The 12,180-nt window shown below is 37.8% G+C and overlaps 1 protein-coding gene across 4 annotated transcripts in view; it reads right to left on the minus strand.

Annotated features, from left to right (window-relative positions):
• The window catches only part of lrp1ba (low density lipoprotein receptor-related protein 1Ba), a 177,097-nt gene that overhangs the window by 133,200 nt on the left and 31,717 nt on the right, over positions 1-12,180 (minus strand). For all 4 annotated transcript variants that reach the window (XR_008907642.1, XM_056758246.1, XM_056758245.1 and 1 more), the window contains one exon: positions 302-421. Coding sequence is in view for 3 of the 4 variants with exons in the window: in XM_056758246.1 (XP_056614224.1) it covers positions 302-421 (120 nt within the window). In the remaining variant the exon portion in view is untranslated. The remainder of the gene's footprint in view (positions 1-301; positions 422-12,180) is intronic.

The raw sequence follows: 12,180 nt of genomic DNA on the forward strand, positions 1-12,180 counted from the left end.
GTTCTGAAACTGAAAACTCAGAGTAACGATTCTCTGAGTAAATCAACTCAGGGTTCAGATTTTAACTCAGTGTTGGTTGAACTTCCTTATTGAAACGGGCCCCTGATATATAGTATTAAATACAGTATATCATATTTATTTGTACACATATATACAGTATATAACATATGTGCAGTATAACACTTTTTTTACACATGAGTAAACGCAACCAAAGTGGTGCGGTGGAACATTTTTTATTTCCCATGTTTAAATAAAATTTGGTTGAAAAACAGATCGGAGTTACAGATGGTCACGATCTCACCTCGACATCTCCTCCCGTCGTCTTCCAGTTCAAAACCTTCTACGCAGAAACAGGACGTCCCGTTCCTCATGACAACACAGTCAAACTGACAACTCCGCTCCTGGCAGCTACCCACCAACTCTAAAAAAAAAAAACGTATATCATTGATTTAAATAAACAAAGTTATCAAACAATCCCCTTCACCCCAACCCACTTTAAACCGCGGGTCATCCAATAGTATGATTTTGGATCAACCAATGGCAAACAAGGCAGTGTCACAGAAATCCATTTCACAGTTCGTTTAATGACGTTAGTGGCTCAGCAATGACACTTTTTCTCTTTTTAACAGTCACTGCATGATGACTATAAAGATGTCACAGCCAGCGGTTTGATTCACGACCTTAATGTCGCCGGGCCATTTCACCATCCTGAACATGCATTTACATTCGCCGAACTCCTCCGTTAGAGAACAATGTCATCTCGCAGCTTTCTCCAGCGCCGAAAATCATTTTTTTACAAGTTGAACAGATGCGGCCTCATTACGAGAACATGATTCAGCGCTTTTAAAGCGCCACTTCAGGCTTGTTTCCTAAGATCCGTTTTTTTCTGTGCGCGCCGCTGTCAATAGACAACAGTAAAGTGTGAATTTAGGGCCCATTGTGTGATATTTATCACCTGTGGAGCGCTCGCCGCCTGGTAATGAGGGACGGTTTGACAACCGCGTTCCCAGACCGTCTGGAGCGGCAAACGCAGATCTCCCTGTCTTTATTTATCGATCCAGAGAATCGGGTGAAAAATCACAGCGATTTACAAACGCTCGCACAGCACGGTCTGCAATCTGTTTCAATTACCCCGATATCTAAAGCCTATATTCCACGTTTTCATTCGCCGAGAGGCGTTTCTTACAGGTCACCTTGTCGCGTACACCGCTTGGAAGTTTGTGCTTGTACAAGTTTGCACATGAATGAGCAGGTATTGATAGTTTTTAATATCTTTCGGGAGAGAGATCTAGAGAGAGAGACTGCTGGTGTGTATTCACTGTGTGCAGCCCCATTAATAATATCCATGCGCTGAGAATGCAACCGCAGCCCGGCTTTCTGAGTGGTTTAAGCCAGACGATTTTAAATGAAGTACTTCTTTAAAAATACATTACGGCGTTTAGGGGTAACGCTAAGCGTTTTACAATAAAAGAATGTGAAATATAACAGCTTTTTATCTATTACACAAGATGCGCATTCACTCGAGCTGACGGATGTTTAAGTATTTGTATGTGACTAGCATTCCTCGTCTGTAAAGAACAAGTTATTTATGCAAGATTTTTTCACACAGATACCAATACTAATCTGGCACAACAAAAAAAAATTCAAGAGTAAATGGTGACAAACCCGTCACATTCCTAAATATAGAGACTTTTTAAACGAATAGTCCATTAAAAGGGAAATCCTTTCATTGTTTATTCATCCTCATGTCGTTTCAAACCTGTACGACATTCTTCTACAGAACACAAAAGGAGATATTTTGAAGAATGTTGGTAAGTAAACAACATTCGACCTCTTTGACTTCCACTGTATGGAAGACATTTTTCAAAATACCTTTATTAGTCAGGAAAAAGTAAAAAAAACAGGTTTTAAATGATATAAAGGTGAATAAATGACAGTTTCTTTGTGAACTTTTCCTGTTTCTAATCATACAATTTTAAGTTTAAATATTTTTATAACAAAACCAGTCTTATGAATACATTTTTCGAAATTTTGCTTTTGACATAATCTGAAAGATGAATAAATAATCTTTCTATTGGAGTATGAGATTATTACAATTTTACAATATCTGGTTGAGATACAACCATTTAAAACTCTGGAATCTGAGAGTGCAAAAAAATCAAAATGTTGAGAATTCCTTTGAAGTTGTTCATCCACTCACAAAAATAAAGTTTTTTTACATTTACGGTAGGAAATGTACAAAATATCTTCATGGAACATGATCTTTACTTAATATCCTAATGATTTTTGGCATAAAAGAAAAATCTATAATTTTGACCCATACAATGTATTTTTGTCTTTAACTAGAAATGTTCCCATGCTACTTAAGACTGGTTTTGTGATCCAGGGTCACATATTACATACTGAGCTGAGAAATCTTACCGCACAGATATGACAGTCTTAGCTGTTTACTTTATTTGGCTTTTCATATTATTCTTTCATAATATGTTTCAATTATTTATTCATTTCAATTATACTATTTCAATTATTTTATATAGTTTCTATTGCATTCTACATTCTAAGCTTCCTACAATGTGCATGGACAACAACAAAAACCAACAGCATCATTTACAGCAAGAAGCTTCGGAGCAACTAGAACGCTCTCCGCCACCCGGATTCACACTAATCTCCTCCGTACAGGAAGGAGGCCATGACGGGAGGACCCTCGCTGCGAGTCAGGCTCCCTCACAACAGGATTTATCCCCTGTGAACTCCACATCTCTACCTCAGGGTGATTTTCTCTCGGTGAGGAGCTCTACTTCCTCTGTCTCTGGCTGGGTGATGTAGTGCTAACCGCAGCGGTCCGGGAAGGGTGCTGAGTCTGACAGGGGCATCGAGGTAAATGCCTGTAGATCTATTTCTCTACCCCAATCCAAAGAGCTTGAACTTTAGCCACTGTGAACAATCAATCACTCCTGGGAGTCCCGTAGCACATCAAAAATTTAACACAGAGTCCTTGGAAATCCATACGGCATTAAATGCCAAGTCTTGACCACATCTATAAGTTCAATACATTTAAAGACCTTCTGGAATCGTTGGCTAGTTTTCTTCCTGTGTAGACAGATTTGTCTGAAAAACAGTCCTGTTTTTTATTTAAAAAGGGAGAGTTCACCCAAAAAGGAAAAAACGTTCATGATTTATACACCCTCACATCAATTCAAATCTGTATGACTTTATTTCCTTTGCAGAACACAAAAGATATTTTGAAGAATGTTGGTAACCAAACAACATTGACCCCATTGACTTGTATGGACACAAAACCCCAGAAACATTTCTCAAAATATCTTCTTTTGTGTTCCACAGAAAAAACGAGTCATATAAAGGTACATGTTTTGAATGACATGAGGGTGAATAAACAATGAAAGAATTTGAATTTCTGGGTGAACCATCTCTTATAAGATCCAATGACTGAATTGGGCTATTCGCAAACAAACAATAGGTGCTATGAGGGTAAATCGCATCAAACTTCGATGTTTGCATCTCTAACTAAAAAACTTTTAAGGCTCCGACCCACAGAAGTCTTAACGGACCAATTGGAAAGCTCCATCAATGAAGCCCCGCCCCTCCCAGCAGGTGTCACTAGTTCAGAGGAGGCGGTATATGTGTGGACAGGTCTATTATTCATTCACAGCGGGGGTCTTTCCCTCAGTCTACGTGATTAGAGCGGCCACCGTCCCCATGGGTCCAGACAGCTAGGCCATCACTGCTGCAAAATGAGAGTAGGTTTGTGTGTTTTCCTGTTTGGGCGATCTGTACGAGTGACCAGGGGGTCTGACCTAGCAGTCAGTGTTTATAAATAGTTGACAGAATACAGAACAGATTGGGTAAAAACACAGTTTGTTGGAACAGCAAGGACAGAGCGGAAGTTGGATTGACTTTGTAAAGCGACAGTTGAACAAATGTGGGGAAATGTAGCTATTGTGTAGTAGCGTTTCACAAGATCAACAAGATATTAAGCACAAAATCTGCCAATAGGTAAGAAAAAGAAAAATGAAGTAGGTACTTAAGAAAGAGATAAAAGTAAATTCAAGTCCATTTTTCTTAGCTTCTTTAAAATAAAACAAGACTAGATATCACTTCCCCTGTCGAGTAAATGCATCTCTGTATCTTCAAGATATTTGTATTCTGAGAAAGTGACAAGTGGTGTTTATCTGTGCAAGACTTTAAGTATCTGAGGTGGTTGTTAGTTCATAGCTTTGCAGTTGCTAAGGTGTTGCTAAGGTGATATTAGTGTAAAAGTGGTTGGTAGGTGTTCATGAGGGCATTGCTTTGCTGTTTATGAGGCAATGTCACACCGGATTTCTTACTTTTGAAATCAAGATTTACTTCACAGAATCACAGATCTTTAGTCTTGTTTAAAGCATCATTTCGACATTTTTCCAAAAACATTCAAATGTGTCCGAAAATGGGATAAGAAACATAAACATAAATGAATTTTTAATTTATTTCAATCAATTAAATCAAAAAAGTTTAATCGTTCTGAAATAAATTGGCAAAAAAAAAAACAAGAAAATAATTAAGTTTACTGCTTAAAACATCAAAAAATATCTCTATGTGGCAAGAAAAATGAACTTAGCCAATAAAAATAAATTTAAGTTTTATTTTCACAAAGACACGATAGGACAACGTTGAAGTACCAAAATTATCGTTGCTGTATATAGATACCCGATACTGTACGATACATCTTACTTTTATCGAAACAGGAATAAAAAGGATCTTGCTTGGAAGAAAGTGAGTGAGGAGGTCGGACAATCTAGTAAGTTGTAAAAAAGGCTCTTTACTCAATTTGAGCTATATATATATATATATATATATATATATATATACACACAAGACTGGAGCCTCCTGGCAGAAGCCCTCCCATGACGCTATAAAGTGAATTTCAGGCGCAAATGAAGTCGTGTTTGGTGGGAATGCTCTATACGACGTATAGTCTTATTTTAGGCATAAACAGACTTCATTTTAAAACGTTTTCTTAAAAAACAAGCTTAAATATTCACCCATGGGGTAAGAAAAATTAATTTAAATGTCTAAACTCGCTTTTTGTACTTTTTTCAGAAAACAAGACTTAATGTCTTATGTCATTTAGCATTGTTAGGGTCTTGCTTGCGTAAAGGTACTTGCTAAGGCCACAGTAAGATGGTTGCTAGGGCAGGGCCATTATGTTGCTTGTGTGGTTGCTAGGGCACTGCTAGGTGTTATTTGTGCAATACCTAGCCATAGCAAACACCGCCAGCTATGTTCTGTAAATTAAGTGTATTGTAAGTTACATTTAATGGAAATTTGGGAGATTTCTACAGTAATATGTACATCATTTCACAAACATCTGAGATTGTTTAATCCGCCGAAAGCAAAGACGACGTGAGACATCCCTGATGTAACTGTGAACCTGGTTTATTTTGCCCCTTCATCAACACTTCAGAATCTACCGGCAATGTAACACGCAGCAGAGAAACAGAATTCGGATCAAACCAACGCAGATGGACCGGGTGCTTCCAGAGTCTGTGCACCACAACTAGACACAACAAATCTATATTTAGTCAGATTGATATGACAGCAAAGGCCTGACCTTCGAAGCTTGTCCAAATCTTGGTCAAGCCCCTGAAGTACGTCGACTTGGCACATGAAAGTCTCTGCCCTTCCTCTGACCATAGCAGATTTGCCCCCGGGCAAAGCACTTAACCCTCAATTGCTCCCATCATACTGTAATATGCCAACATCACCAGCACTCCAGCTAATGCTTGCAGAACCCTCCGACAAATAAATGTTAAATTTATGTGATGGATTGCAACATTTGGAGCTGTTAGCTGAGGATTTCAGCATGCCAAATGAGCTGACAGACTTCATAAGCGCAGTTCAAAATGTTCCTTTTTTGTTTAAAGGTCGCTAAGCAGTCTAATGTATGCAAAGGAAGCAACGCACAAACAAAGGATGATCAGCTTTAAATGTGCAATGATCAAGCCTTCCTGAAATACAGATCGAATTAACCTCCAGTAACACCAGAGACGAGTGTTTTTATGTTTATTAGTTAAGATATTCACGAAACTGCTCTCTAAAGCAATCTTTGTGTCATGCATTTTAAGATGCACTACAATAACAGAGATAATCATACTCAAATCTGTGTCGTATAATTGGAAAGTGTACAGTAAAAGGGTCTGTTGTATAAGGACATGAGCACTTTTCCCCGCTCGAGCCGAACCGTTCTCGTTGCTTTCTCGGTTAATATAAGGTTACCGTTTCAGACGTGCTTAGAACGGAAAAAGCGCTTTTCTATACCGTTTCTTTATGTGCGTGTGTGTCTCTGTGTTTATTCATCATGTTGTGTGGGCCGCCTTATTCAATTCCTTATATTCATAAGGGAACGTCAATGGAGAGGGGAAAACTGAGACAAGTGTGTTATTACCATAGGGACGTTCAGGAGTGCAACACAAAGATGGTTTTCTGACTAGCACCTGTAGTACACTCGAATCAGTGAACACCCAGGAGAGATGAAGCATTACTTTTAGAGAGAAAATGGACGTGATGTACAATGCTTTTGCTGGTTATGGCGATGGACATTTACAGTATAGTCGTCGATCCTGGAGTACCAAGAATCTTAATTGTGAATTGTAAGTGGGAGATAGAAAGTGAGGGGTGAGGAGATCAAGGATGTGTGACATCATTCAAGGTGAAATGAAATTCTTGAAATACGATACTTTTAATAATTTAGTGAATCAAAAAATGTCATTTCAACCACATATCTGATATATGATACATTAAAATATTCTGTATAATATTTCAACAATATATTTTTATTTTAGAAATAAAACTGATACATATTCTTTCCATGCAATAAACCACGAATCATTAAAATATGAATTATTACATTCCATTTGCTTTTTGTGCTATGATTGGCCAGTTAACAAGTGCGTAGTGATTGGTCGAATACTGCAAGCGTGAGACAGAAAAGTAACGCCTCTTACCGTATTGGAAATGCAATGCATATTTTTGCAATTTTACGAGTCTAATACATGCATGAGCAACTAATAAAACACATAAAAACACATTCGCACCATGTGATCCCTTTAAATTTTTGTGACATAGCTGTTTAATACGTTTTTGAGTAAATCTTTACATAAAAGGTCATTTATTTATGACATAGAAAAAGCTTTTAAGATGTTTACATTCTTGTCATGAATCATGAACGTAAACGTTGAAATAGTTTGTAGTTTCCTAGCTAAACTGCATTGCTAAAGATGCGTGATGAGATCTGTAAGCATACAAAAGCCCTTTCTTGTTTCCTTTCATGGGGAACCTGTCAAAACCCCCTGAAGTGCCGATTTCAAGCCAGTCAGACCTTCCACTTCGCATTTTGTCTTTGAACTTCACGAGATTCGCAGCCTTGACAATGGACGCCTGTTTTTTCATCGGTGCAAACTTCGATAGCGCATCAAAAGCTGTCAACCCAGTTACTCGTTCGGTGGATTGTTTTATCATTTGTCGTCTTTGATACGCGTTCAATTTCGGGAATTTGCAGAAGGAGAGGAAGCGAGTGAGTCAAAGCATGCCAGCCACATGCATACTTCCAGAAACATACGCCGTGTATGCATGAGCGACAACGGATAACGTAATTAATATATAACAGCCGGCGAGCGAGGGATGAATCTATCACAAGGTGGAAGGAGAAGTCTGCATCTGTTCTGCTCAGATGTGGATGTGTTTGCCAGCAAGTTTAGCTTAGACTGAAAACCATGTGTTCGAAGAAATATACTTTTTTTATGCAAATACTAACAAACTTATAACATACTAGTTTGGTTTATACTTCATATAATATAATTTACACTACACTATGTACCTTAAAACATTTATTGCTGACTGCCTGCTGTATTACAGTAAATACTGTACATACAGTATATAACAGCATTCTACACTAAATGTCTGAAAGTAGTATGTACTACAGTGTACTAGTACCTAACTAGCATGCTAACCTGATGACATTGTTGATGCATACTATCGCACAGTGTACATACTTATGCAAAAGTATTACAATTGCAATCGGTATGTCACAATATGCCCTTAAAGTATGTACTGTTTTTGTTGGACATACTAACGTGAAACGGAAGTGGCCGTTGTTTCCTAGACGATGCTGTGATCCTTAACTGTCATGAACATCAAAATACAGCTCTTCCTTGCATTTAAGTATTTATTCATCTATTATTTTGAATGTAATGTTTACTGTATACTTACATTTATTAATTTAGAGAAGCATATTTTATTTTATTTTATTAATGCAGTGTAGCTGTGGGTTATATCATCCGTTAAGTGTCCATGGATTCACACTGTGAATTTTCACCGAAACATCAGACCATCCTGGTACTTTGAGAATATTAATTTATGCTCACTATGATTTGGGACATACGACTTCTATTTTCGAATACTATTTATGCCGCATAATGGGCTAATTGGGACGCAGCTAATGACTGTTTGAATGCAAACACTCTAATAGCATACTAGTTTGGTACTATTATATACTTTATAAAATATATATTATACACTACAGTAGTACATACAACTCTCAAACATTTATTGTGAAGAGAAGAGCTATCATAAAATAAAACATAATTTTAAAAATGATCATAATTCAAATATCTTGAATCAAAATTAACACTTTTGCTTTATTACATTTTATACCAAATGTGTAATATAGAAAATAAATCCTAAATACATTTATGAGTACAATCAAAATAATGTTAAAAGTAAGCACGCTTGATTTGTATATTCAATTTGTGTAAAGATAACGTGGCAGGTAACCCAGGTATCCAACACAGAAAATCTGCATACTGTGGCACAGCATACATACTTCAATATGCAAATATAGTACAAGTATGCCAGTCTGCTATTGCCATAATACCCACGGGCATGTCTGAGACTCATTTAAAACTCAAAATCCTTTGCTCAGGGTAACAGCGGGACACAGTCAAGCTGTGGACAGAACGAGACAGTATTAAAAAATAGTAGTTCTGCGACTGAGAGAGGGACACTCAGCACGTTTTCAAGGTTACAGTGCGTGCCGTCACAAAGATGTAAAGTTTATGAGCTTTAGCATTTCCTTTGTGCTATAAATGTAAAGTCAATGCGTGTGTAAAATGAGGCTGCTTTTCAAACCCGGAGGGCAAAGCCGCCCATCGCTCATGTCTGGTATTGTAGAACCTCAGATGACTAAATTATTTTTACTGTGAATTCGAGACAACCTTTTTGCCTGCACAGTGATTTTATGGAAATAAAGACTTTGGGATGTATGGTGAGGAGGCATGAAAAGGTAAAAATGTGCAGGAGGACAAAGGAATTGAACAATTTGGCCCTGCCACAATCTCATTATGGAGACAAAAGCAATTTTCTCCATTGACGACCACTGAAAAGTAACAATTATTTGACTCTTAAAGGGACAGTGCACACCAAACTACAAATTCACCCTCATGTCATTTAAAACCTGTATACGACTATTTCTTTCTTGAACACAAAAGAAGATATTTTAAGAAACGTCTCTGTGGTTTTGTGTTTATAAAATGGAAGACAATGTTTTCAACGTTCTTCAAAATATCTTCTTTTGTGTTCTGCCGAAGAAAAAAAGTCATACAGGTTTGGAATGACATAAGGGTGACGATGAAACAATATTGCATAATATTTGTGAGTTCTGCCCAATGAGATTTCAGTGGGCGGGGCTACCCACCAACACCAAATCTTTAGATATTTGAAAGCCATGAAACGTGTGCGAGCGCCGTGTCTTTACACCGTGTATGAATGTGTGTTCTTCAGTCAAGTTAATTAAATGTGTGACACTCCTTTTGTCTTAGGGTTTTTATCTCTCCCCGCCGCACCCTTCGCCGACTTTGTTAAGTTATTCATTTCACACATCTACAGTTAGTCAGTCTGACACCAGAACACACAGTCTGAATAATAATAAAAAGCATATAAAGTCTCTATCGGGCCCAAGCGTCCAAATATAATCTGTGTGAGAAAGACCAGCACAAGAGAAAATATAAAGATAAGACACTGTATGGAAACCCGCAACCCAAAATCTTTATACTCTCTCTCGACTCTCCCGTTGACCGCCGTGGTCACCTGAAGGCAAGCTCCATTCCTCACTGACAAAACAAATCCCCACACAAATAAAAAAACAGCAAAGAAAGAGTTTCGAAATAACATAGCGGGCCGCAAGATGCTTGCTATCTTCTACACACCACAGAAAAGAAAATCCAAACCGGAGGTTAGCTACCTGCTTACATTCATGTCAAAGAGCTGACAAACTATTTACTTGGCCCAAAAATGTTTGCATTTTAAATGTAAACACGACAACACACAATCAGCTTAGCAATGTCCTTTTATCCAATCGAGTCGGCCGATATTATTTTTCCCCGCCCACACAGCCTTGGTTATGTCAACAAAGAAGAAAAGCAATTTCAAAGAGGTTATTACATTTTGATGAAAGATTACATTTTTCCGTTTGAATATATGAATCATGCACCATATGACCAGATAAACAGGGTTAAGTATACGGCTAAAAATGGGAACTTTAATAAGAAACAGAAATGCGAAACCGTCCCAGTGATGCTCTTTTAAAAGCTGCGGAGAAGACATGATATCGTCTCATTTTCCCTCTCCCTGCTCTCCAAAGCGTCCCAGATTCGAATGCCTCGAGGAGCGAGAACTGATATCTGCTCGGCGGACTTCTAATGTAAATTATGAACGCTTAGTTATGACAGGTGCGCGACAAGCCATTCCGAACGAGACCGCTCCAACTAGCTCCTTGGGAGTAACCTCTTTCCATAACTCTTGTCCAGCAATGCAAATTTTTATTTCCTTTGAAACCACACCAAGACTAAGATTGAGAAGAACATAAAATGTAAATGCGCGAGAGGCGCCCCGTGCTTTTGAAAAGCCTGGCGTGAGGGGGCTGACGTCCCGTGAGAGGTTCACCTCAAGGTGAAGCTGATAAATATCTCCATATGTTCATTTATTACAGCTATAATTAAACACACATATTCTGTGGACGTGAACGATGTGGTTCGTGTGTGTCGGCGGTTAAGCTCACTCGGCTGCAATGCATCAAATTCGGCGTGGGTTTCAGTTGTTAACTAGGCGTTAGGTTTGCTGATAAATCTTTCCCGAGGATATACGGCACAATGTCAAATGCCGTGATCTTCACTTCATCATGCGCAGAAACTGTAATTGCCTCTTAGCAGAAAGTCATTATTACATTAAGCTAACTGCGACTTATCGCACGAAACAGACTTTAAACGACTGCAATTTTGTTGTTAGTGTTTGTGTCAAACACCTTGTAAAAAAGCTATAATATACTTTATCATCTTGGTTAAAATGGCAGAAGAAAAAGAAAATTTGTGTAGATCTACGAGTATAAAACATTACCTTTTTCTTATTTATAAAGCACTCAGAACCCATTTTAACTTAAAACATGATATATTTTATAACATTTTGGGGGATTTTCATAACACAAGCACTCAAGTTCTGGCCATCAACAAATGGCTTTACACAAATTCTATCAAAGCCCTTTATTTATTTAGATATCTTAAAGGAATAGTTCACCCCGAAACAAAAATTCTTTCATCATTTACTCACCCTCTTGTCATTTCAAATCTACCTGACCAGAAGATATTTTGAAGAATGTTGGTAAGCAAACAACATTGAACCCCATTGGCTTTCACTGTATTGACACAAAACCACAGAGGCATTTCTCAAAATATCTTCTTTTGTGTTCCACAGAACAAAGAGTTATCTACAGGTTTTAACCAAACGAGGATAAAATAATGACAGAATCTGTATATTTGGGTGGACTAGCACTTTAAGATTATAGTGGAATCCAAAGTGATTTAAAGCAGATTAGCATTGATCCTTTATGCGTCACCATTTCCTCTCACTATCTCCAACACCAGAAATAAATTAAAAGTGATCATCTGAACACTCAAATCACACTTTCACTGAGCTTTTGAAATTAAAGAGCTTGATGTACTTTAAAAACACACTGTGACTTTAAAAACTCCAAACTATTTCTCCCCTGTGAGTATTTAAACTAGCTTGAAACAGAAACAACTCATTCTGAATTTCCAGAACTTTCATCAGACGAAAACATGATCCGGCCATATT

The sequence above is a fragment of the Triplophysa dalaica genome, chromosome 10, assembly GCF_015846415.1.
Source record: "Triplophysa dalaica isolate WHDGS20190420 chromosome 10, ASM1584641v1, whole genome shotgun sequence".
Taxonomy (NCBI): domain Eukaryota; kingdom Metazoa; phylum Chordata; class Actinopteri; order Cypriniformes; family Nemacheilidae; genus Triplophysa; species Triplophysa dalaica.